The sequence below is a fragment of the Somniosus microcephalus genome, unplaced genomic scaffold (genome assembly GCF_052327205.1).
Source record: "Somniosus microcephalus isolate GS21.2 unplaced genomic scaffold, FLI_Smic_1.0 unresolved_chr5, whole genome shotgun sequence".
NCBI lineage: Eukaryota > Metazoa > Chordata > Chondrichthyes > Squaliformes > Somniosidae > Somniosus > Somniosus microcephalus.
The window spans coordinates 4429107-4455362 of NW_028225183.1; the positions used below are offsets into that span (position 1 = coordinate 4429107).

General features: G+C 43.3%; 1 protein-coding gene across 1 annotated transcript; it reads left to right on the top strand.

Moving 5' to 3' along the window:
• The first annotated feature begins 2231 nt into the window (after positions 1 to 2231).
• On the top strand, positions 2232 to 9746 carry LOC147087415 (putative G protein-coupled receptor 139). Its single transcript, XM_085977755.1, has 2 exons — positions 2232 to 2238; positions 8796 to 9746. The coding sequence occupies exons 1-2, from the start codon at positions 2232 to 2234 to the stop codon at positions 9680 to 9682; spliced, it is 894 nt and encodes a 297-aa protein (XP_085833881.1). The 3' UTR covers positions 9683 to 9746.
• Positions 9747 to 26256: the final 16510 nt, after the last annotated feature.

The window sequence follows — 26256 nt, forward strand, 5'->3', positions numbered from 1 at the left end:
TTATGCACTCAATTATCTAGTGAATGTAATATAGATATATGGAAAGAAAAGGCCAGGCAACATCCGTGGAGAGAGAAATAGATTCAACATTTCAGGTCGATACCCTTCATCAGAACTGAGAAAGAAAGGCAGGAAATGAGATAGATTAAAAGGCCATTTGGTGGATGGGAAATGGGGGAGGGGATGAAAGAACAAAAGCGAAGTGAAGAGACATTAGGAGGTATTCAAGACGAGACGAGGTGGTAATAGGACAAGTGAAGAGACTAAAGATGGCTCTAGATGAAGTGTGAAATGCGCTGGCAGAATAAGAGACAGCTAGCATGTGGGAGAGAAAAAGGGGAAAGGCACAATCAAAGGCGTGGATTAAAAATATATAGAAAATTAATAGAGGCCGAGATTGTGATGTGAATTTGTTGAACTCGATATTGAGTCCGGGAGGCTGTAAACTGCCTATTCGGATGACGAGGTTTCTGTTGTTATTTCGGATTTCCAGCATCAGCAATATTTTGCTATCGTTTTAATTCAGCCTGGTGGCGTAGTCTGGGGGGAGGTAGGGAATTCTGCTTCGAATTATCGCGTGTTTTATCCGCAGTTATTAAAACGTTGCTAAGTTAAGTCTCTGTGGTCAACATCAGCAACATATTTGATATCAGACAGACAGCAGTGCGGAGCCTAGGCCCAGCACCATATTCAGATCCTCCCCACAGGTGAATGTAAAAGGTTTCTCGGCTTCTATGTATGAAAACACGCCTATCCTCGTATCCGTGCCCAATATCTGCTCCTGGCTTCCCTCCAGTGGTCGCTATTCATGTCCTCTTGCTGCATCCTTACTATTATTGGGTCCACCTCTAACTATATCACAATGATTCAGCACTATCAACAACTCATTACTTCTTTCTCACTTATCTACCGTACAGCAAGCCCGATTTTAAACTGGAGGAAACCCGTGTTCCAATTGTACCTTCTTCCTGCCACGTCCCCATTGCAGCTTTACACCTTCCGGTCCCCAATTCTCCTTCCCCAGGTGCAGTACTCATTGCACCATCACCATGCCGAGTCCCCATTGCAATTTCACCTACCCATACCCCATGTACCTTCCTCCTGCCCTGTTTCCATTGTATCTACACCCCGCAGGTTCCCCTTACATAGAATAGGATAACTTACAATTTTACAGCATAGAAACAGGCCATTCTGCCCAACAGATTTATATTCCACACGAGCCATCTCCCGCATTTCCTCATCTCACTCCACTAACACATCATTCTATTCATTTTTGACTCCTATAGTTATCCAACTGCCACTTACATGCATCTATGCAAAGTTCTGCAAATACTGCATGGCATAGAGTCATAGAGTCATAACGGCAACAGAGGAGGCCAGTCGGCTCATCGAGTGCGTGCCAGTTCTCTGTAGAGCAAGTCAGTCATTCCCATTCCCATCGGGGGTTGTCTTATGAAGAACATTTGAGCAGGTTGGGCCGATACTCATTGGAGTTTAGAATAGTGAGAAATGATCTTATTGAAACTTATAATGACCCAGAAATTCGGGTCTCCACGGTTGTGTACGCACGGGGTACTCGCCCGTGGGCCCAATCGAAGTGCCGTTTTCGTGTGTGCACTGCACATGCGCGGGAAAGCAGAACTTCCATTCCCCTGAAAGATGGGGTTAACAGGTGGAACGCGTGCGTGGGAGAGGCAGCGCGTGCACATTTAACTTACTATTTTTTCCAGGTTTCTCCGGGAAGGTAAGTCTCCAGAAATTAGACACGTAAAGTGCAGTCCTCAGGCCTGCTTTTAAAAAGGTAAGTGGTGCATTAATCAATGTTATAACATTTTTACCACAGGTTTATTATTTTTAAATACTTCAAAGAAAGGTAAGCTTATTTTTAGCCCCGTTAGAAAATGTAATTAATTTTTTCAAAAATTTAAATTATTGTTTAAAATAGTTATTTCATGTAATTTATAGTTATTTTAAAAATGCAATGTTTTTTTTAAATTTATTTGAAATTTTAGTTACGTTTTGGGGCTTATAGTATTTATAGGATGGACAGCTCTTCCTGTCAAACTTATGAATGAAGCATACCCTGCTACCATTGGCTCTCCATGGCCCACGTGATCCCAGGGGGTTAACTCGAACTAACTGCGCCCCTGGGATACACAAGCACTGCGCGCCGGCAGTTGGAGGAGGCACAGGATCGGAACACCACGCAGGCCCACATCTCAACGGCCGGCATGCTAGGTAAGTGCACGTCAGAGGCTTGCACCCGCGGGAAGCCACCGAACCGAATTTCTGGGCCAATATTCTAAGTGGGCTTGACAGGGTAGATGCACAGATAATGTTTCCTCGCGTGGGGGAATCTAGAACAAGAGTGGCATAGTTTCTAATTGGAGATGAGGAGGCATTTCTTCTCTCAGCTGGTCGTGAACCTTTGGAATTCTCTACATCAGACAGCTGTGGATGTTGGGTCATTGAATATATTCAAGGTGGAGATAGACAGAATTTTGAATTATAGGGGAATCAAGGGTTATGGGGAGCGGGCAGGGAATTGGATTCGAGGCCAAGATCAGATCAATCATAGCCTTAATGAATTTTAACGAGTTCCACTTTCTAATATTTTTTGCACTTTCTCCAGTGCTTCTATCCTCTTATTGGGCTAAGCAGATCATAACTGTTCACAGCACTCTAAGTGTGGTCTCTCCAAGGTTCAATATAAGTTTAACACATCTCCTCTGTTATTGCTTTCCATTCCTCTAGATATGAACTCCGTTGCTTTGACTGTACGCTTAATGGCTTCTTTCATCCCTTTGTGAATTTGTAGCCCTAAATTCCTTATCTTCTCCCACCATTTGGACTCTTATTTTCCAAGTCTCATGTGCCCTACTTATTCCACCTACCAAAATACACAACCTCACATTATATTTACTGAAAATCAGTTATCATTTTCTCTCCATGATTCCATTTTGTTAATAACTTCCTGAATTTTGTCGCAAACATCCGCAGTGTTAACTATACCCCATAATTTGGTGTCATCCACAAATGTTGATATTATATTTCTGATTCCCAAGTCCAACCCACTACTGTAAATTGTAACCAATAGTGACCCCTGTGGAACACCACTTCCCACATTTCCCCAGTCTGAGCAACTACCTTTAACATCTACTCTCTGTTTTCTATTGAGCAGCCAGTTTTTCTATCCATTCGGCCACTTTTCCACTGAGTCTACAGGCTCGTACCTTAGTCACGAGTCTACTATGGCGGTGGAAGCTCTTATAAATGTCTATTTATATTATATTCACTACCTTACCATTATCTACTCTGCTACTTTTTAAAATAACGCATTACGGTTGGTCAAGTAGGAACTTCCCGTTTGAAATCCGTGCTGACTAGTCTTTATTATGTTTTCGGATTGAAGAGAAATGTCTTTTTTATGTTTGAGCGAAGATTACTATACCTGTCCTCTCACCCTTGTTAAGCGCACTGGATGAAAGTTCTAAGAATGTTTACATATATTTATATACAGTGCCTCTGCTGTCTCTTCCTTAGCTTTGACTGTGAGTGGAAATAGTCCTACCAGACACGGGATTTATCCTCTATACATATGTTTAGTTTATCATAAGAACATAAGAAAAAGTTGCAGGACTAGGCCATGAGGCCCCTCGAGCCTGCTCCAACATTCAATGAGTTCATGGCTGATCTTCTTCCTCAATTCCATGCATCGGCCTTGTCGCCATATCGCTTGATGGCCTTACTAGTCTGAAATCTATCGACTCCTGTTTTGAATACGCCCAGTGACTGAGCCTCCACTTCCCTCTAGGGCAGACAATTCCAAAGATTCTCCAACCACTGTGTGAAGAAATGTCCTCTCGTCTCAGTCCTGAATGGCCTTCCCTTTACCCTGAGGCTGTGCCCCAGGTCCTAGACTCCCCAGCCAAGGGATACATTCTCCCAGCATCCACCCTATCAAGCCCTGAAATCATTTTGTATGCTTCAATGAGATGCCCTCTCATTTTTCTAAATTCAAGCAAATACAGGCCTAGTTTACTCAATACCTTCTCATGCGACCGTCCTGCCATCCCAGGAATCAATCTCGTTAACCTTCCTTGCACTCCCTCTATGGCAATTATATCCTTCCTTAGGTAAGCAGAACAAAATTGTACACAATACTCCAGGTGCGGTCTCACTAATGCCCAATATATATGGAGTAAGACGTCTTTACTCATGTACGCAAATCGTTTTATAACGAAGGCCAGCATACCATTTGCCTTCCTAATAGCTTGCTGCAACTGCACATTCATTTTAGTGACACATGTACAAGGATACCCAAGTCCCTTTGAGCATCTACATTCCCCAATCTTTCACCACTTAGGAAATATTCTGCCTGTCTGATTTTTCTACCTTCAAATTTATCCACATTATAATCCATCTGCCCTGTTCTCGCCCTCTCAATGAACCTGTCGAGAGCTCCTTGAAGCCTTTTCACATCCTCTTCGCAACAGGCACTGCCACCTAGCTTTGTGACATCAGTAAAATCTGGAAATGTGACATTTAGTCCCCTCATTTAAAACATTGACATAGAACGTGAATAGCTGGGACCTAAGCACTGTCCTTGCGGTTCCACTCTAGGCACAGCCTGCCATCCTGAAAAATACACGTTTTTCCCTACTCTTTGTTTTCTGTCTGTTAACCAATTCTTAATCAAGGCTAGTATATTTCCCCCAATTCCATGTGTCCAAATTTTGGTCACCAACCTCTTGTGTGTGACCTTATCGAAGCCTTCTGAAAATCCAAATACAACACATCAACCAGTTCTCCTTTGCCTGCTGCATTAGTTCCATCCTAAAAGAACTCCAATAATTTGTTAAACAGTATTTCCCTTTCATAAATCCATGTTGAATCTGCCCAATCTTACTATTCGTTTCTAAGTGCCCAGTTATTGCATCCTTTACAATATATTCCAGCATTTTCCCAACGACTGATGTGAGGCTAACAGGTCTGTAGTTCCCCGTATTCACTCTCCGCACTTTCTTAAATAGAGGGGATACATTTGCTATCCTCAAATCTGCAGGAACCGTTCCTGAATCTATAAAATTTTGGAAGATGAAAAGCAATGCGTCCACTATCCCAATGGCCACCTCTTGCAAAACCCTGGGATGCAGGTCATCCATTCCTTGAGGTTTATCGAATTTTAGTCCCATTAATTTTGCTACTACTGTTTTTTTTTACTAAAAATAATTTCTTAAAGATCCTTATTCTCGCCACAGCTTTCGTTTTCTCGTATTTATGGGAGATTTGTTGTGTCTTACTTCGTGAAGACAGAAACAAAGTATTTATTTAATTTCTCTCCCAATTCCTCATTCCCCATTATAAATTCTCCCGTCTCTGACTGTAAAAGACCTACATTTACTTTCGCCAGACTTTGCCTTTTTACATACCTAGAGAAGCATTTACAATCCGGTTTTACATTTTTCGCTAGTTTGTGCTCATATTACAGTTTCATTTTCTTTATCAAATTTTGGTCACCCATTGCAGATTTCTAAAAAATCCCAATTCTCAGGCTGACCCCTTTTTCTGGCAACTTTTTAAGCTTCCACCTTTGACTCAATACTAGTTCATTTTATTTTGTTTGCCATGGTTGGATCACTCCTCCTTTTGGGTTTTTATGCCATAGAGAAATATATGTTTTTTTTCAAAATATGCATTATTACCTTGAATGTTAGCGATTGCATTTCCACCTTCGTACCTTTTCGTATAGTCTCCCAATCTACCATGCTCAACTTGTCCCACATTCCCTTGTAGTTTCCTTTGTTGAGACTGAAGAATTTAGTTTCAGATTGGACTACATCACTCTCAAAAGTATTACAATTCAATCATATTATGGTCATTTGTCAGTAAAGGACACTTTAACACAAGATTATTGATTGCCCTTTCTCATTAACAGTACCAGATCCAGCAGAGTCTGTTCCCTGGTTGGTTCCTCCAAATATCGATCGAGGAAACCATCTTGCATGCATTCCAAGAATTCGTCCATCACACCATTAGTGGTTTTTGATTTGTCCAGTCTATATGTACATTAAAGTCAACCATGATTACTGTATTGCCCGTGTTACATGCACTTCTAATCAAAGACCTCGCTCCTGTCTATCTTAGAAGCCTTGGTATGCATTTTGAATTCCTCAGATAATTTCACGCCCACCATGTTTGTGGCCCTGGTAAAAACTGAGGTAAAAGAACTGTTCAATTTATTTCATTTCACTGCTTTTATTTTAGAGTTTATCCTGTCCATTCCTAAGTGGCCATATCCCTATTTTCCTATTCCTATGCTTATAGAATTCTGAAATATTTATTTTTATATTGATTGATAATTTAATTTTGTAATTCGACATTGATTTCCTAATTGTATATTGGCTTATTTCCTAACATCGTGTTGGCATTTGCCTTCCTCTCCTTTATTGTCTCTGTAATGTACTCAATGTATACCTTTAGTTATTATTTTCTCTTTAATCAGCCGGGCTCAATTTGTATTGGCATTGACCTTCACCCCAAAGTCCCAATTTCACCTTCACTCTGCTCAGTCAACGTTGCACCTTCACCCAGCCAGTTCCCCATTGCACCTTCACCCAGCCTGTTCCCCATTGCACATTCACCCCGCCGACTTCCATTGAACGTTCAGCCTGCCCAGTCCCTACTGCACCTTCACCACGCCCGATCCCTATTGCACCTTCAGCCCGCCCAGTCACCATTGCACCTTCACGCAGTCCATTCTCGATTGCACGTTCACCCAGCCTGTACCGCATTGCACCTTCACCCTGTCCACTTCCAGAGAAAAATCAGACTGTCGAGTCCCTATTGCACCTTCACCCAGCCCGATCCCCATTGCACCTTTGCCTAGTCCGTGCCCCACTGCACGTTCACCTAGCCCCTTCCCCATTGCACCTCCAACCCGCCCATGCCCATTGAACATTCACCCTGCCCAGACTCTCTTGCAACTTCACATCGCCCAGTTTCCATTGCACCTTCATCTAGACTGTTCTCCATTGCAGCTCCACTGCACATCATCCATTGGATATTCACCATGGCCATTTCCACTGAATATTTACACTGCTCAGTCCCTATGGCACCTTCATCCCGCCCAGTTTAATTTGCAAATTCGCCCAGCCCACTTCCATTGCACCTTCAGCCTGCCCAGTCCCTATTACACCTTCACCCCGCCCAGTCCATATTGCTTTTGTAGTGGAAGGCACGGTCGCCAATGGTGGATCGATTGAAATCCAGGATTCCCAAGAGGCCAGAATTGGAGGAGGGCAGAAACCTCAGATGATTGTAGGGCTGGAAGAAGTTACAGAGATAGGGAGGGGCGAGGCCAGGGTGAGATTTGAAAGCAAGAATGAGAATATTAAAAGTTAGACTTTGATGAACCGGGAGCAATTGTAGATCAGCGACCTCAGGGGGTGCTGGGTGAACGGGCCTTGCTGCGAGTTGGGATACAGGCAGCAGAGTTTTGGATGACCTCAAGCTTAATGAGGTTGGAAGATGATAGTGTTGCCAGGAGGGATTTGGAGTAATCAATCATAGAGGCCACCGCAGCATGTATGAGTGGTTCAGCAGCAGTTGAGCTGAGGCAGTGGCTGAGTCGGGTGATGTTACGGAGGTGGAAGTAGGCAGTCTTTGTGATGGAGAAGATACGTGGTCGGAAGCTCAACTCGGGGTCAATTACAATGCCAAGGTTGTGCACGGTCTGGTCCAGCCTCATAAATTTGCCAGGGCGGGATGTAGTCGTTGGCTGGGAATGGAGTTTAAAGCAGGGACGAATACAATGACTTCGGTCTTCCCAATAATATGTTGCAGGAAATTTTTCCTCATCCAATCTGACAAGCGGTGTGACAAAATGGGGACAAGTGCCGTGTTGGGAGAGGTGGTGGTGAGATGGAGCTGGGTGTCCCCGGCGTGCCTTTGAACAAGACGTTGTGTTTACAGATGATATCGCTGATGAGTAGCATGTAGATGATGATAAGATGGGGCCAGAGGTAACAGTGTTGGAGCGAGCACAGAAGCCGTTGCAGGCTATGGTTATATAGATAAGAATAGAGCCAGGCGTTTGCAGTCCCACCCAGCTGGATGACGCTGGAGAGGCGTTGGAGGTGGTTTGTCCAGACAAAGGCATGAGACAGGTCTGAAAGGAAGAGAGGGAATAGCTTACCACAGACACAGTTACATAGAATACAAATTCTGACTTTGGTAAGGGCGATTTAGAAGTCGGGCAGGGGGCGATAGCTGATATGACGTGGTCCAAAATGGAATTCTGTGAAAGATGGGCACGGACTTGGGAGGAGACAGCACGAAGAAGGACATGGTAATGAAAGGGATGTTGGAGATAGGGCGGTACTTGGCAAGGACACAGGCTTCAAGGATAGTTTTTGAGCAGTTGTTCATGACAGCATGTTTGAAGGGGAGGGGAGAGTATGTGAGGAGAGAGAACCATTAACAATATCAGCTAACATGCGGGCCAGGAAGTGAAGTTGGGTGGTCAGCAGTTTGGTGGGAATAGGAGCAAGTGAGCAGCAGGTGGGTCCCATAGACAAGTTGAGCTCGTAGAGGGCATGAGGGGAGCTAGGAGAGAAATTGGAGAAAGATGCGAATTCAGCGATGGAGCTGATTGGAAGCAACAGAGCACACATGATATCCCATTCATCAGTGCAATAGCAACCTGAAACTTCACTCAAAATAACTGTAATAACGATGGATATAAAGTGTGTCTGAGTGGAAACAAATCTCACTGATCTGTGTATCACTTGCAGTTAACTTGGCGGCGATTGTGATCCTGTCCCGAGGAAAGTGCGGTCTCTCCAAATGTATCACTCGCTACCTGGTCGCCATGGCAACGGCCGATCTCCTGGTAGTTTGTACGGATGTAATATTAAGCTGCATTGTTGAAATTTATTTCCCAGTTTCATTCATGACAATTACCCCCGTGTGCTGTCTCAATATGGTCTTGCTTTGTGCAGCCACGGCGACCTCTGTCTGGTTCACAGTGGTTTTCACCTTCGATCGATTTGTGGCCATTTGTTGTCCGAAGCTGAAAACAAAATATTGCACCGAGAAAACTGCGGCTGTTGTTATCGGGGTGGTGATTGCGCTTGGCTGTTTAATAAACATTCCCTGGTACTTTGTATTTGACCCTGAATATATAATGGAGAACGTACCCCGGGGTTGTGTCTGGAAAGCAACCTTTTTTACTGCACCCGCCTGGGCAGCGTTTGACATCTTTATTCTTACTTTAATCCCTTGTGTCCCATTCGTTCTGATTTTGTTGCTCAATGTTCTCACCGCTAGACACATTTTAATGTCCAGTCGAGTCCGGAGGGGACTCCGGGGCCTCAGCAATGGAGAGAATCACAAGGACCCAGAGATGGAGAACCGAAGGAAATCCATCGTTTTGCTCTTTAGTATATCGGGCAGTTTTATTTTGTTATGGACGACCATTGTTGTTTATTCTCTATCTCTCCGTACAACTGTCATTCAGTATGGTGATGTTAATTACATTGAATCGGTGGGATTCAAGCTTCAGGTTCTCAATTGCTGCACAAACACATTTATTTATGTGCTGACCCAGGGTAAATTCAGAGAGGAGCTAAAGAATGGGGTAAACTATCCACTGCATTTAATTGCAAAATTATTTAAATAATAGAAATAGCTGATGTCTATCCATACAATGTTTATCGGCCATTGCAATAAAGATCAAAACCTGTTTAATGGATCAATTGATATTGGTACAACATTTTAAGCAAAGTTGCAAATCCAAGGTTACTGTAATATATTCTCCTTAACAAACTGTGTTATGTAACGTCACATGTATGATTATAATATTAAATGTTTTCCTGTTATTAACTGTGAAAATTAAAATAAATGCTGACTGAACATGCCCAGGATATTATTAATGTTACACAGGATGATTGATTGGATGGATTTAGGGCCAGTTGGAAGGATGATGCAGCATCGTGTATCATTGGAGCAACTGTTCCCATCAGAAGGGAACCGTCGCACATCATCACCTGAATCATCTGTAACTAACACAATATAAATGTAACTTTCAATCAACGGGAAATACCCAGATTGTCTCTTCTCAGCTAAATTTACCTCAACGGCTGATGTACTGCCTAAATGGACCTGAAAATCCTTCACCACCACTCAGCGTCACTCCCCCAGTAACCAGACTGCTTCTCCTCAGAAAACCTTCATTAAATATTGAGACCGGACGTATTCGCACCCCCTCAGCAGTACTCGTCTGTGGGTGACATCGCTGATGCTGCGACAGCTGAAAGAGCCAAGATAACCAATTCATTTCTGTAGTTAGGGCTACTGCGGGCATCGAAACATAAATTTAAATAATATTAAATTCATGGGTTGCTCGCGGCAATCTGGAAACGTATCGCCCATTTTCCATTTTCTCTCCAATGTAAGGAGGTCCAAGAATGTCATGACCCAGCTCCACAGAGGGTAACCTTGCTAGTGATTGCTATTTCCAGCAAGTTATTCATGCGGGAATAATTTTACAGACCTTACCAGGCCAGCCAAATAAACTGGACACAAGTATGGCCCGTAAGAGTGCCGTGTAAATAGCATGATTAACAATTGGAGCCACTTTCCTCTCACTGCATCAAACAATATCTGAAATTTACTGTGATACGGCGTTCCACAATATCTTAGACATTTCATTCAGCAGCAATTCATATTCTCCTAAGATCTGAACACTCTAAGACGCAGTTGAAGGCTCTTGTGACAGATATTCCCTTACCAATATATGATTTCACCCAATCAATGAAAGCGGTATGAAACCACAGTTGGAACATGTATGGTTTTGGATCAGTTTCACTCGAGCAACTTTATTCTAACATGGGAACTAGCCTACAAGCAAAGTCAAGGAAAAATTAACCTCAACCCCCATGGGTTCTGCTGTAACTACTCACCCACCAACTAATATTCCTGTACGATAACACCTAATTCTCTCTGAAATTCAACATTTAATACTTTGTCACCAGTTAAATGTATTCTGTTTTTCTATTCTTTATACCAAAGTGAATAACCTCACATTTGCTCACATTTTAGTACATCTGACAGTTTATTGTACAAACATGCAAACTGTGTCTATCCCTTTGCAGGATCTGTGTATCCCCCTCACAATTGACTTTCCCACCTAGCTTTGCATCGGCATCAAATTGAATACTTTACAATAGGTTCCTTCATGTAAATCATTATTTATGATTGTATATATTTGTGGTCCAAGCACTAACCCTTGCGGCACCCCACTAATAAGAGCCTGCCAACCGCAAAATGACCCGTTTTTCCCTTCTCTCTGTTTTCTGCCCGTTATCCAATCCTCTAACCATGCCAGTGTTTTACACCAACCTAATAAGCCTTTATCTTCCATAACCATTTGTAAGTGGCACCTTGTGGAATGCTTTTTGGAAATCCAAATAATCTACATCCAGATAACCTGCTTCCTCTTCATCTACCCTTCCAGTTGCATCTCAATATTCTCCAATAAATTTCCTTAACACGATTTCACTTTCAAAAAACCATGTTGACTCTGCCTAATCATATTATGATTTTCTAAGTGCCCTGTTATCTCATCCTCAATAATGGTAAGCGTAAAAGTTATAAGCGTGATAGTTTTGAACAAATGCATATGGTTCGAATGGATCTGATTAAGCCTGAAAACAGAAAACTGAATTTTGAGGCATTTGGCTCCCTCAAGTAAAACAGCAACTTTGAGTTGTAAGCATTTTTAAGTGTAATTTGAACGACTATTCAGTTGTACATTCAGGTACAGCAAACAATTAGAAAGGTAAATGGCATGTTTGCCTTTAGTGCAATGGGGTCGAGTACAAGAGTAAGGAATTCTTACTACAATTGTACTACAGGGCTTTTGTGAGACCTCACCTGGAGTACTGCGCACGGGGTTGGTCTATTTCATACAGAAAGGGTATACTTGCCTTCAAGGTAGTGCAATGGCGGTTTAATAGATTGATCCATGCGATGGGAGGAATGTACTAAGGGGAGATTTCAGTAGATTGGGCCTGAACTCTGTGTGGCAAGATGGATGCGGCGATGCTACTGACGCGGAATTAGGTGAACTTTGTTATAGAGTGACTATTGTGTATAACGCAGAACCTATGATCAGAGAGGTGCTGAGGGTGATTGGCAGCTAACGCCCAATGTAGGGATTGATATTGGTGATTAGGATACAATATTTGTGGCTGCGACTAAAGATGATGCATTTAGCCATGCCAATGTTTGTTTAGAGAAAATTATGGCTCATCCAAAACAGGATATTGGAAATGTAGTCCGACATCAAAGGGGGGGGGAGTGGGTGGCGATAGAGGGGACAGAGGATTAAAACTGGTTTCGTCAACGTACATGTAAAAGCTGATCACATATTTGGGAATGAAAGTTTCAATGGGAAGCAGGAGGATGAGGAAGAAGAGAGGGCTGGCATACGGAGAGATAGAAAATAAACAACAATGGGCGTCCATAATAATATATAACAGCCAGATATACTGAAGAGCAAAACGATGGATTTCCTCCGATTTTCCATTTCTGGGCCTTTGTTCAACTGATTGCAGCGCGTAGAGAGGCAGAGGTAACACGGTAAAGAAAGTAAACACTGCAAGAGACGAATCAATATAGGTAAAGATGTAAAGAGTAAGTGATGTAGGTGCTGAAATGGATGGTGAAACAAGAGAGAAAGAAGAATAGAGAGACAGAGCGAGAGAGGGAGAAATTATTGGGCAGACACACTGAGAAGGCAGAAAGAGAAACCGGCAAAAGATAAGATGGAGGAAAATAGAAAGAAAACAATATAATGAGGGAAATTACATGGACGAAAGCCATAAACAGTAAAGGCACATGTATATAAATTAAGAAAGCAGCACACATTCAGCACAACTTAAGAGAAAGATAGGAGTTTGTGAGCAAGAGAAAGCTGCGAGAAATTGTTGTACAAATGGAGACAGAAACTGAGAGAGGTAGAGGAAGTTAAACAGGAATAATTGTCACACAGGGGAGTTATCAGCTTACATTCCCACTAATTTCTCCAGCTCTATTATTTTTACTATTACTAAGTTCCTTTAATTCCTCCTTCTCACTAGACACTTGGTTCCCTCGCATTTCTGGAAAGTTAACTGTGTCCTCTTCCATGAAGACAGAACCAAAGTATTTGTTTAATTGCACTGCCATTTTCTTGTTCTCCATTATAATTACTCCCATTTCTGAATGTAAGTGACGTACATTTGTCTTCACTAATCTTTCTCTTTTTACAGACTTGCAGAAGTTTTACAATCCACCTTTATGTTCGTTGCAAGTTTACTCTCATACTATATTTTTCCCCTCTTAATCAATCTCTTGACACATTTTTGCTGAACTCTAAACTGCTTCCAATCCTCAGGCTTGCTACATTTTCTGGCAACTTTATATGACTTCACTTTGGATTTAATAGAATCCTTCATTTCTTTTGTAAGCCATGGCTGTGCCTCTTTTCCTTTTGTGCTTTTGCACCAGAAAGGAATGTATATCAGCTGCAATGTCACTGTTTTCTGGTTGAGGGTCAGATGTCGTTGAAATGGCATTAATGGAGTAATACATAGAGTTACACAGCACAGAAAGAGGCCCTTCAGCCCATCATGTCCGTGCCGGTCATCAAGCCCTGTCTATAATAATCCCATTTTCCAGCACCTGGTCCATAGCCTTGTATGCTATGGCGTTTCACGTGCTCATCTAAACGCTTCTTGAATGTTTAGAGTTCCTGCATCTACCAGCCTTTCAGGCAGTGATTTCCAGATTTCAACCAACCAGTGGGTGAAAATATTTTTCCTCAAATCCCCTCTAAACCTCCTGCCACTTACCCTAAATCTATGCATGCTGGTTAACGACCACTCTAATAAGGGGGAAAGTTGTTTTATATCTACCCTATCTATGCCCCTCATAATTTTGTACACATCAACATGTCCCCCTCAGCCTTCTCTGCTCTAACGAAAACAGCGCCAGCCTGTCCAATGTCTCTTCATAGCTGAAGCTCTCCAGTCGAGGTAACATCCTGGTGAATCTCCTCTGCAACCTCTCCAATGCAGTCACATCCTTCCTATAGTGTGGTGACCAGAACTGCACATAGTATTCCAGCTGTGGCCGAACCAGCGGAAAGCTCCTTCATAACCTCCCTGCTCTTATAGTCTATGCCTTGGCTAATGAAGGCAAGTAACCCATATGCCATTTTAAAAACCTTATCTACCTGTCCTGCTGCCTTCAGGGATGCACCATGTACATGCACACCAAGGTCCATCTCATCCTCTGTTCTTCCGAGGGTCCTACCATTCATTGTGTATTCCCATGCCTTATTATTATTCTCAAAATGCATCACCTCACACGTTTCAGCGATAAATTCCATTTGCCACTGTTCTGCCCATCTAACCAACCCGCCTATATCGTCCTGTAGCCTGAGGCTTCCCTCCTCACTATTTACAACTCCACCAATTTTCGTTTCATTTGCGAACTTAATGATCATACCTCCTACCTTCATATCTTAATCATTAATGTACACAACAAATAGCAAAGTACCCAGCGCCAATCCCTGCAGTACACCACTGGATACAGGCTTCCAGTCGCAAAAACAACCTTAGACCATCATCGACTGTCTCCTGCCACTAATCCAATTTTGGATGCAATGTGCCAAATCACCCTGGATCCCATGGTCTCTTATCTTCTTGAGCATTCTCCCATGTGGGACATTTTCAACAGCCTTGCTGAAGTTCATGTAGACTACATCAACTACACTACCCTCATTCACACACCTAGTCACACTCTCGATAAATGCAATCAAATTGTTAGACATGATCTCCCCCTGACAAAGCAATGCTGACTATCCTTGATTAACCCTTACCTCTCCAATTGGAGAATAATTCTGTCCCTCAGAATTTTTTCCAGTAATTACCCGACCACTGATGTTGGGCTCAGTGGCCTGTAATTCCCTGGTTTATCCATACTAACTTTCTTGAACAATGGTTCTACGTCAGCTGTTCTCCAGTCCTCTGGCACCTCCCCTGTGGCCAGAGAGGTTCTGACCATTTATATCAGACCCCCTGCAATCTCCTCCCTTTACTCACACAGCAGCCTGGAATACATCGCGTCAGGGCCTGGGGATTTATCCACTTTTATGTCTGCTTAAATGGCTAGCACCTCCTCCCTCTGAATACTCATTTGTTCAAGTATATCACAATCCCCCTGCCTAATTTCTATGCCGACATCACCCTTCTCCATAGTGAACACAGATGCAAAATATTCATTTAAAACCACAACTACATCTTCCGGCTCTCTACACAGATTGCCACTTTGGTCCCTAATGGGCCCTACTCTTTACCTGGTTATCCTCTTCCATTTAATATACTTATAAAAACACCTTGGGATTTTCCTTTATTTTGCCCGCCAGTGTTTTTTCATGCCCCCTCTTTGCTCTCCTTATTTCTTTTTTAAGTAGTCCCCTGTCTTTTCTATACTCCTCTAGAGCTTCCACTGTTTTTAGTCCTTTGTACCCACCAAAAGCCCCCCTTAATTCCTAATCCATTCTTATATATCGCTTGACAGCCAGGATTCATTTGGCTTTTTGAACCCATCCTTGACCTTTACGGGAACACGTTGGCGTTGTACTCTCCTTAATTCCTTTCTGAAAGACTCCCATTCCTCTGATGTGGATTGTCCTACAAGTAGCTGATATCAGTCCACTTTGGCCAGATCCTCCCTTTCATATAAAAATCGGCCTTCCCCAAATTTATAATCTTTATTTCCGGTCCATGTTTCTGCTTTTCCATGACTACCTTGAATCTCACCGAATTATGGAAACTGTCACCAAAATGCTCTCCTACTAACACTTCTACCACTTGCCCGGCTACATTCCCTAGATTTAGGTCCAGTTACCGCCCCCTCTCTTGGTGGACTTTCTACATGCTGGCTGAAAAAGCTCTCCTGGATGCACATTAAGAATTCTGCCCCTCTAAGCCTTTCACAGTCGGTCTATCCCAGTTAATATTGGGTAAGCTGAAATCCCCTACTATTATTGCCCTAATATTTCTACACTTCTCTGATATTTGCCTACATATCTGTTCCTCTATCTCCCCCTGATTGTTTGGGGGCCTATAGTACACTCCCAGCAAAGTGCTGGCACCATTCTCGTTTGTAAGTTCTACCCATATGGCCACATTAGAGGAACCTGCTAAGATATCATCCCTCCATACAGCAGTAATTGACTCCTTGATTAATATTGTGACAAGTCCTCCTCTTTTACACACCCCTCTGCCTCGCCAGAAAATTCTATATCCCGGAATATTGAGCTGCAAGTCCTGCCCCTCCCTCAACCATGTCTCTGTGATAGCAACAATTTCCTACCCCCATGGTTGCACCAATACCTTCAATTTAGCTGCCTTACTCGCAAGACTCCTCGCCTTAATACAAATGACACCCAGCCTTGACATACACCCTTGTGCCATTACATATTTGCTCTGCCTTACAGGATGACTTGTTTTTTCCTCTATATTTGGCTGTGCAGCAGCCCCTTCTATAGCTGCACTCCGTATCCCATCCTTCTGTCAAGTTATTATAAACCACCCCCCAACAGTACTAGCAAACTTCCCCACAAGGATTTTGGTCCCGTTCCGGTTCAGGAGCATCCCTTCCGACTTGTTCAGGTCCCACCTTCCGCAGAAGCAGACCCAGTGATCAAGGAAACTTAAGCCCTCCCTCCTGCACCAACTCTTTAGCCACACATTCATCAGCTCTATCCTTCTATTCCTATATTCACTAGCACTTGGCACCGGGAGAAATCCAGAGATTACAAACTTTGAGGTCCTGCTTTTAATCTGCTACCTAGCTCCCTAAATTCTTATTGCAGTACCTCATCCCTCTTTCTACCCATGTCCTTGGTACCAATGTGAACCATGGCTTCCGATTTTCACCCTCCCCCTCAAGAATGCCCTGCAGCCGTTCAGTGATATCATTGACCCTGGCAGCAGGGAGGCAAAATACCATCCCGGAGTCACGTCTGCAGCCACAGAAATGTTTATCTGTTCCCCATACGTTCGAATGACCTATCAGTATTGCTCACCAAATCTTTTTCCTCCCCATCTGTGCAGCTGAGCCACTGCTAGTGCCACGGACTTGGCTCTTGCTGCATTCCCGAAGAACAATCTCCCCCATCAGTATCCAAAGCAGAAAATATGTTGGTGAGGGAGATGGACCCAAGGGACTCCTGCACTACCTTCCTAGTTCTTTTACTCTGTCTGGCGGTCACCCATTCCCTGTCTGCCTGTGCACTGTTTATCTGCGGTGTGACCACCTCGTTAAACATGTTATCCATGAAGATCTCAGCTTTGCGGATGCACCGCAGTGACCCCAGCCACAGCTCCAGATCCGAAAGACGGATTTCGACTAGCTGCAGCTGGAGACACTTCCTGCACACATGTTCGCCCTGGACACAGAAAGTGTCCCTGACTTCCCACATAGCACAGGAGGAGCACTCCACACTGCCGAGTTGCCCTGCCATGCCCTACTCTTAATTTACTCCCTTTACTTTCTTTAAATTAAAGAATAATGGCCCAGTAATTCGGGTCCCAACACGTGAGTATGGACGGAGTACCCACGCGTGGACCCGATGGAAGTGCCAGTTTCTTTCATGCATAGCGCATGCGTGGGAAACTGGCATTTCCGGACCTCTGAACGAACGTGTGCGCAAGGGAGTCTCTGCGTGCGCTTTGCACTTACGTTTTCTTTTACAGATTTTTCCGTGAGTGTAAGTCTTTAGATTTTAGAAATGTAAAAATCGGGCATAAGGACTGCATTTTAAAAGGTAAGTGGTCCAATAATTAAAGTTAGAATTTTTTTTCCACAGGTTTATTATTTTAGTAGAATTTACCGTAAGGTAAGTGTATTTTTGGACCCGATTTCGTGAAAAAAAATGTTTTCCGAAATTTGAATAATTTTTTAAATAGTTTTTTAATGTTATTAATAGTTCATTTAATTAGTGGGATTTTTTTAACTTTTATTTTAAGTTTAAGTACTGTTTTGGGCGCCCGGAGTTTTCATGAGTTTGACAGTTCTTACTATCAAACTCACGAATGAACTTTTGCAACCTCCGATTAGTTGCCCAGTACTCACGTGATCCCAGCTGGCTCATCGAACTAACTACGTCGCTGGATCACGCTAGCACAGCGCGCCGGGACCTGGACCGGGCCACAGACGCTTCCACTCAGGCCGAGGTCTGAAATGTCGGCATGCTAGGTAAGTGTAGGTCGGGGGCTTGCACTCGCGGGAAGCCCCCGACCCTAATTTCTGGGCCATTAATTACACTAGGGACCTTATATTATTTAAACACTACTTATTCTAATCTATAGACTTTACTTTTACTTTAACGACTGGAATGTACATATAGTCACCAGGTCCTACTTAGCAATCAGCTCTTTCCATGGTTGTGAGGTCATTTTAGTGGTTTTGCAGTTGTTGTTTGACTGCTCCTGCTCTCGAACTCGTTACTTGGTGTAAAGTAAGAACCAATTCCTACAGGGTGAAAAATTAGGAAAAGCAAAGGCGAAGCAAGGGAACTCCTCCTCCCGCTCCTCACCTAACTCCCTGATTCACTCAACTCGCACTACTCTGTTTAAAACGCACTCAGTTCAAAAACGCACTGCACAGCCTGTTTTTAGATGTGAATTAACTTAATTGTATTAACAATTTGTTCTAAATTAACCTCATACCTACACAGTCATAAGGACATTTCTGTGGCCGATTATCTCCGTTCGGGAGCATGCGGCATTGAATCCTTAAGCAATCGTTTCAAACATAGTCATAGAATCATAACGGCACAGATGGAGGTCATTCGGCCCATTGCGTCCTTGCCGGCTGTCTATAGAGAAATCCAGTCAGTGCTATTCCCCCGCTCTTACCCCGTAGCCCTGCAACTTTAATTCCCTCAAGTGCCTATCCAGTCTCCGTTAGAAAAATTTGAGTGTCTCCACTTCCAGCCTCTTCTTACGGCAGCGACTTCCAGATCGTCACCACTCGCTCAATCAAAACGTTTTTCCGCACATCCCACCTGTATCTTTTGCCCAAAAGGTTAAATCTGTGTGCCTTAGTCATTGTAACATCAGCTGTTGGGAAGAGCCTTTCCCCGTGTAGCCAAGGCAAACCTGTCATAATCACCTCTATCAAGTCACACCTCAACCTCCTTTGCTGTAATGATAAAAATCCAGCTTCTCCAACCTGTCCTTGTAACTAAGATCCCCCATCACCGTTAAATCTCCTCTGCACCCTCTCAAGTGTCTTCACATCCTTCTGAGAAACATACAAACAAAGAAACATAGAAGATAGGAGCAGGAGTAGGACATACGGCCCCTCGAGCCTGTCCCACCATTTAATGAGATCATGGCTGATCATGCAAATTCAGAACCTGGTCCCTGCTTTCTGTGATATCCCTTGATCCCTTTAGCCTTAAGAAATATATCTAGCTCCTTCTTGAATATATTTAATAATTTGGCCACATCTGCCTTCTCTGGTAGAGAATTCCACAGGTTTACCACTCTCTGGGTGAAGAAATTCCTCCTCATCTCAGTCCTAAATGGCTTACCCCTTATCCTTAGACTGTAAACCCTGGTTCTGGACTCCTGCACCAACGGGAACACCCTTCCTGCATCTCGTCTGTCTAGTCCTGTTAGAATTCTATAAGTTTCAATGGATCCCCCCTTATTATTCGAAACTCCAGCGAATATAAGCCTCATTGACCCAATCTCTATTCATACGTCATTCCTGCCATCCCAGGTATCAGTCTGGTGAATCTTTGCTGCACTCCCTCCATGGCAAGAACATCCTTCCTCAGATAAGGCGACGGAAACTGCACACATTACTCAAGGTGTGGCCTCACCAAGGCCCTGTACAACTGCAGCAAGACATCCTTACTCCTTTACTCGAATCCTCTCGCTGTGAAGGCCAACATACCAGTTGCCTTCTTAACCGCCTGCTGCACCTGCATGCTTACCTTCAGCGACTGGTGCACAAGGACACCCAGGTCTCCTTGTACTTCCCCTTTTCCGAATCTGTTGCCTTTCAGATAATAATCTGTCTTCCTGTTTTTGTCACCAATGTTGATAACCTCACATTTACCCACATTGTACTGCATCTGCCATGCATCTGCCCAATCACCCAACCTGTCCATATCATACTGGAGTTTCACTGCATCCTCCTCAAAGCACACTCCCCCACCCAGCTTTGTGTCGTCTGCAAACGTGCAGATATTACAGCTAGTTCCCTCGGCTAGATCATTAATGTATATTGTGAACAGCTGTGGTCCTAGCACCGATCCCTGTGGTACCCGACTAATCACTACCTGCCACTGGGAATAAGACCCGTTTATTCCAACTCTTTGCTTCCTGTCTGTCAACCGGTTCTCTATTCAATTCAATACATTCCCCCCAATGCCATGTGCTTTAAATTAGCAAGCTAATCTCTTATGCGGGACCTTATCGAAAGCCTTCTGTTACTCCAAATGCACCACATCCACTGGTTCTCCCTTATATATTCTACTAGATACATCCTCAAAAAATTCCAGTAGATTATTCAAGCATGATTAACCTTTTGTAAACCCATGTTGACTTTGTCCGATCCTGTCACTATTTTACAAGTGCTCTGCTATTACATCTTTTATAATGGACTCTAGCATTTTCCCCAATACCGATGTCAGGCTTACCGATCTATAATTCCCCGTTTTCTCGCTACCACCTTTCTTATAGTGGGGTTAATTTAGCTGCCATCCAATCTATGGGGACTATTCCAGTGTCTATAGAATTTTGGAAGATGACCAGCAATGCATCTACTATTTCTAGGGCCACTTCTGTAAGTAGCCTAGGATGTAGATTATCCAGCCCTGGGGATTTATCGGCCTTAAATGCCGTCAATTTCCCTAACACAATTTCCCTAAAAATACTGATTTCATTGAATTCCACCCTCTCATTCAAACCTATGTTCCCCGACATTTCTGGAAGGTTATTTGTGTCCTCCTTTGTGAAGACAGAACCAAAGTATGTATTTAATTGTTTTGCCATTTCTTTGTTCCCCAGTATAAATTCCACTGATTCTGAGTGCAAGGGACCTACGCTTGACTTCACCAATCTTTTGCCCTTCACATATCTATAAAGACTTTTCCAGTACGTTTTGATGTTCCCTGCAAGCTTACTCTCATATTATATTTTCCCCCTATTAATTAATCCCTTTGTCTGACTCATAACATCGGAGTTTCCTTTATTTAAATTCAGGACTCTAGTCTCTGATTCAATTATTTCACTCTCCACCTTAATGAAGAATTCTATCATATTATGATCGCTCCTCCCCAGGGGGCCGGACACAACACCATTGCTAATTAATCCGTTCTCATTACGTAATACCCAGTCTAAGATGGTCTGATCTCTAGTTGTTTCCTCGACAAATTGGTCCAGGAAACCATCCCGTATACAGTCTACTATTTCCTCGTCCACAGTATTGTTACTAATTTGGTTAGCCCAATCTAAGTGTAGATTAAAGTCACTGATGATAACTGCTGTGCCCTTATTGCACGCTTCTCTAATTTCCCGTTTAATGTAAGCCCCAAACTCAGTATTACTTTTTGGATGTTTGTATACAACTCCCACTATCTTTTTCTGCCCCTTGGTAAGTGTCAGCTCTAACCCTACGGGTACCACATAATTAGTGCTAATATCCATCCTTGCTATTGTGTTAATCTCCTCTTTTAAATGTGGTGACCACAACTGAACGCAATACTCCCGTTATGGCATAACCAGTGCTTTATAAACGTTCATCATAACTTCAGTACTTTTGTACTCAATACCTTTATTTATGAAGCCCAATATCCCATATGCTTTGCTAACCACACTCCTAATATGTCCTGCCACCTTCAGGGACGTATGCACATTAATTCCCAGGTCCCTCTCTCCCTGCACACTCTTTAAAACTGTGCTATGAAGTGTATATTGCCCCTCCCTGTTATTTCTGCCAAAATGCATCACCTCATACTTCTCTGTATTAAATTCCATCTGCCACTTGTCTTCCCATTTTGCTAGCCTATCTATGTCCTGTTGCAGTCTATTGGTATCATCCCCACTGTTTGTCACCCACCCCCAAGTTTGGTGTCATCAGCAATTTTAGAAATTCTACTCTGTATACAAATATGCAGGTCATTTAAACATTTCAAAAAAGCAGTGGCCCCAACACAGACACTTGCGAAACACCACTGTCTACGATTCTCCAGTCTGCAAGGCAACCATTTACCACAACACGATGTTTTCTGTCCTTAAGCCAATTCCATATCTAACTTGCCTATTCCATGTGGCGCAATGTTGGTACCCAGCCTTCTATGTGGTAATTTGTCAAATGCCTTCCTAAAATCCATGTAGACAACATCCATTGCATTCCCTTCATCAATCCGCCCTGTTACTTTAGCAGAAATTTGAATTGAATTAGTCAAACACCATCTGCCTTTTACAAATTCGTGGTGGCTCTACTTCACTAATTTAAAGCTCCCAAGTGCCAGTTAATTTTTCCCTTGATTACAGTGCGCTTGATCAGCACCCCATCCACTAGTTTAAACATCCACTTTTCATGAGGGCAGCAAGTTGTTCCAACACCTGAGGCTCCACCAGCATTGAATTGGCCCGGAGCTGCTCCTCATCAACCCGGACTCCTCAACATCTCAGCTCACAGCAGCAGCTGGCTGACGGGATCGTGTGTATTCACAATGCAGAGCGAGCAGTCACAGCTCTTGTTCCTGTTTGACTCCCTGTCGTTCTTCCACCTCACTTTCTGTTTCGGACATCGGATTTTGGTCTGGTCACAAAACCTTCACAATTGCTGCTTTGCTGCAGTTTCTTTTAATGTTTACAGGGGAGATGAGCAGAAACTTAACGAAATGAAGTCGGCAGCAGCATCTGAACAGTTTGCTCCAGATCTCGGTAACACCTCGTAGGGAGCTACAGGGTTACAACGGGATTAGTCTGATTGATAGTGGACTGACTAAAGGGAACTGATGTGAGATAGAGAACGAGGATCCTCAGAAACTGATCCTAGTCAACAAGTGCAATGTACATGCTACATGTGAGGATAAGCATTCAGACTGTCAGTGAAAACTTTTGTTCTCCTTAACTAAGGGAAAATACACGTGCCTTAGAGGGAGTGCAAACACAGGTTCACCAGACTGATTGCTGGGATAGGGGGATTGTACTAATAATATATGTTGAGTAGACTAGGCCTATATTCTCTCGAAACATATACAATTCTTTCAGGGCTCGACAGGCTAGATGCAGCGAGAATGTTTCATTTGGCTGCAGTGTATAGAACCAGCGGTCACAGTTTGAGAATAAGTGGACGGCCATTTAAGACTGGGAAGAGGAGAAATTTCTTCACTCAGTTGGTGGTGTATCTTTGCAATTAATCACCCCAGGGGACTGTGGATGCTCAATCCTTGAGTAAATTCAAGACAGAGATCGATAGAATTTTGGATATTAAAGGAATTGATGGAATTGGGATAGTGCAGGAAAGTGGAGTTGGGGTAGAAGATGAACCATGATCTTATTCAATGGAGGAGCAGGCGCGAGGGCCCAAATGGCCTACTCCTGCTCCTATTTCTTATATGTTCTTAGAAGGATAGTTATGGGGCAAATAGTGGGCTGTGGGATTAAATTGGATTGTTCTTTCAAAGAGACGACACTCTCACAACGGAGCCAAATGCCCCTGTTGTGATGTAAGATTCTATGATTATATGTTGTTATCTCTTCATAATGATAAAGGCCTCTCTGAGGTCTCCTCTTAGTCTCCTTTTTCCCTGAGGGAGGAGCCCAAGGAGTCCCCATGTCTTCCTGCTCAATGCCCCTTTCACACTTCTGTGCTGAGCCCTGGTTTCTTCTCATCACCCACAGTTGTATTAGGTGCACATATTCAGTACATACTCGGAGCAAAAAAGGAGCTTATTTTAAGTCCAGCAAATGAATGTTGGCATTGAGAAAGTAAGGAACTCAGTCCTTCTATCCTTGATGTCATTAGCTTGGTGCCCCGGACATGTAGCTCAGTGGTATGCGAGCCTAAGTTGCATCTCCAAGCATTTTCTTTAACCACAGTTGCTGAATGTTGCTTTATGAGGGCAGCAGGTTACAACAGCTGAGGCTCCAGAAACATTCAGTGGGCCGGAGCTGCTCTTCACCCACAGTCACAGACTGGCCAGATTGTGTGACGTCACAATGCTGAGCGAGCAGCCACAGCTCTAGTTCCTGTTTGACGCCCTGTGGTTCTTCCATCTCACTTGCTGATTCAAAGATCGGATGTCAGCTTGGAAACTAAACCTTGGTCATTGCATTTATGCCACAGACCTGTTTTTGAAATATTCAAAGATGAGCAGAAACCTTGAGAACAGAAAAGTATTTAAAAGCTGTGAGCCATCAGTATCGCTGGGCAGCTGGCTCTCTGTCAGAGAAAATAGAGATTATATTTTCATAATTACAGTCATAATGTGCTTGGAGAGACTAAAAATTATAACACGTGACCTTGATACATTCAAAGCATGCGCTCTACCACTGAGCTACATCCACACTGACAGCTAAGCACGCAAACTTTGGACAGAGAGAGGAGCGCTGCTGTCTAAGGGCTGCTGTTTGCTTCTTTGAGCGCCTCTCCCACAGACTCATCACCTCCAAACATTTAATTATATCGGAGCAGGAGTTAATCTCAGGCTCCCAGAAACAGCTCAGTTCAATGGGTAATGCCTGAATATGTGATGGTGTCCACGGTGAGCGAGCAGCCCCTCTTGTTCCTCATTGGCTGCCGATGATTGGTCCTCCCACTTTCTGAATCACAGTTCAGATTTCAGCCCAATCTTCAGTTCTCACTTTTACAAAGCGCTGACCGCTGGTCCACACAACGTTTGTAATTTCATCTTTGGGAGCTAGTGTATCATGAGCGATATAGGTTTACCCACCCGTTAGTGGAGATGTGTGGACGTGAAAGAGGGCGGAAAGTATGTTTTGTGGGGCTTTAGTAAGGGCAAGGTATTTCCACCCTGTTAAAGTCGAAAGAAAAAATAAAGTCCTCCATTTCACGAACTCAGGAAACACTGTAGAGCAAATGAAGTACGTTTGAGGAGCAATCACTGTTGCAATGTCAGAAATGCGGCATCCAATTTGTGCACAGCAATGTCCCACGAAGTGCAATGCGAGGAACAGTACCTCATCTTCCGATTAGGCACTTTGCAGCCTTCCGGACTCAATATCGAGTTCAACAATTTCAGATCATAACCTCGTCCCCTATTACTTTTTTACTTATAATTTTTTCCACCCGTTTGTTTTGGGTCTTCCTTCCCACCCGCATTTCCTTCTGTTTCTCCCTCTCACCTGGCAGCTGTCTCTTACCTGCTAGTTCACTTCACACGTAATCTCAGCTGTCTTTTGTCTCCACCAGCCTATAACCATCTCGTTTGCTTTCGAATAACTTTTATTGTCTCTTTTACATCTTTTGTCGATCGCAGTCCTGCCTTCGATCGATTTTATTTTCTTTTCAATTTTGAAAAATGGTTCCGGCCCGAAACGTCAACTCATATTTCTCTCCACGGATGTTGCCTGAACTGCTGAGTTTTTCCAGCATTTTCTGTTGTTATGAGGTGGAGATGATCTGTTTTAGTGATGTTGGTTGAGAGACAAACATTGTCCAGAACACAGGGGAGAACGCCCCTGCGCATTATCGAATAGTGCCATTGGATACTTTATGTCTACTTGAGAAAGTAAGCGGGGACTCGGTTTAACGTCTCAGCCATTTTGATCTCCTTATCGGAGCAAGGATATACATGCCTTAGGAGTGGTGCAACGAAGGTTCAATAGATTCATTCCTGAGATCAGGAGGAATAACTTCATTCAGAGGGTTATGAATCATTGGAATTCTCTACCCCAGAGGGCTGTGGATGCTGATTCGTTGAGCATATTCAAGGCTGAGACAGATTGATTTTTGCACTCTAGGTAAGCCAAGGAATATATATCTTCTCAGATACCTCGATCTCAATTTTTTTCTGATTACCTTCCTGTGAAACACCTTGGACCGTTTAAGGAAAGGATATAAATGCAAGTTGTTTTTATTGGACTTTCCAATCTCATGGGACCTTGTAGTAAATAAACAAACACCACTACTGTGTAATTAGACTTC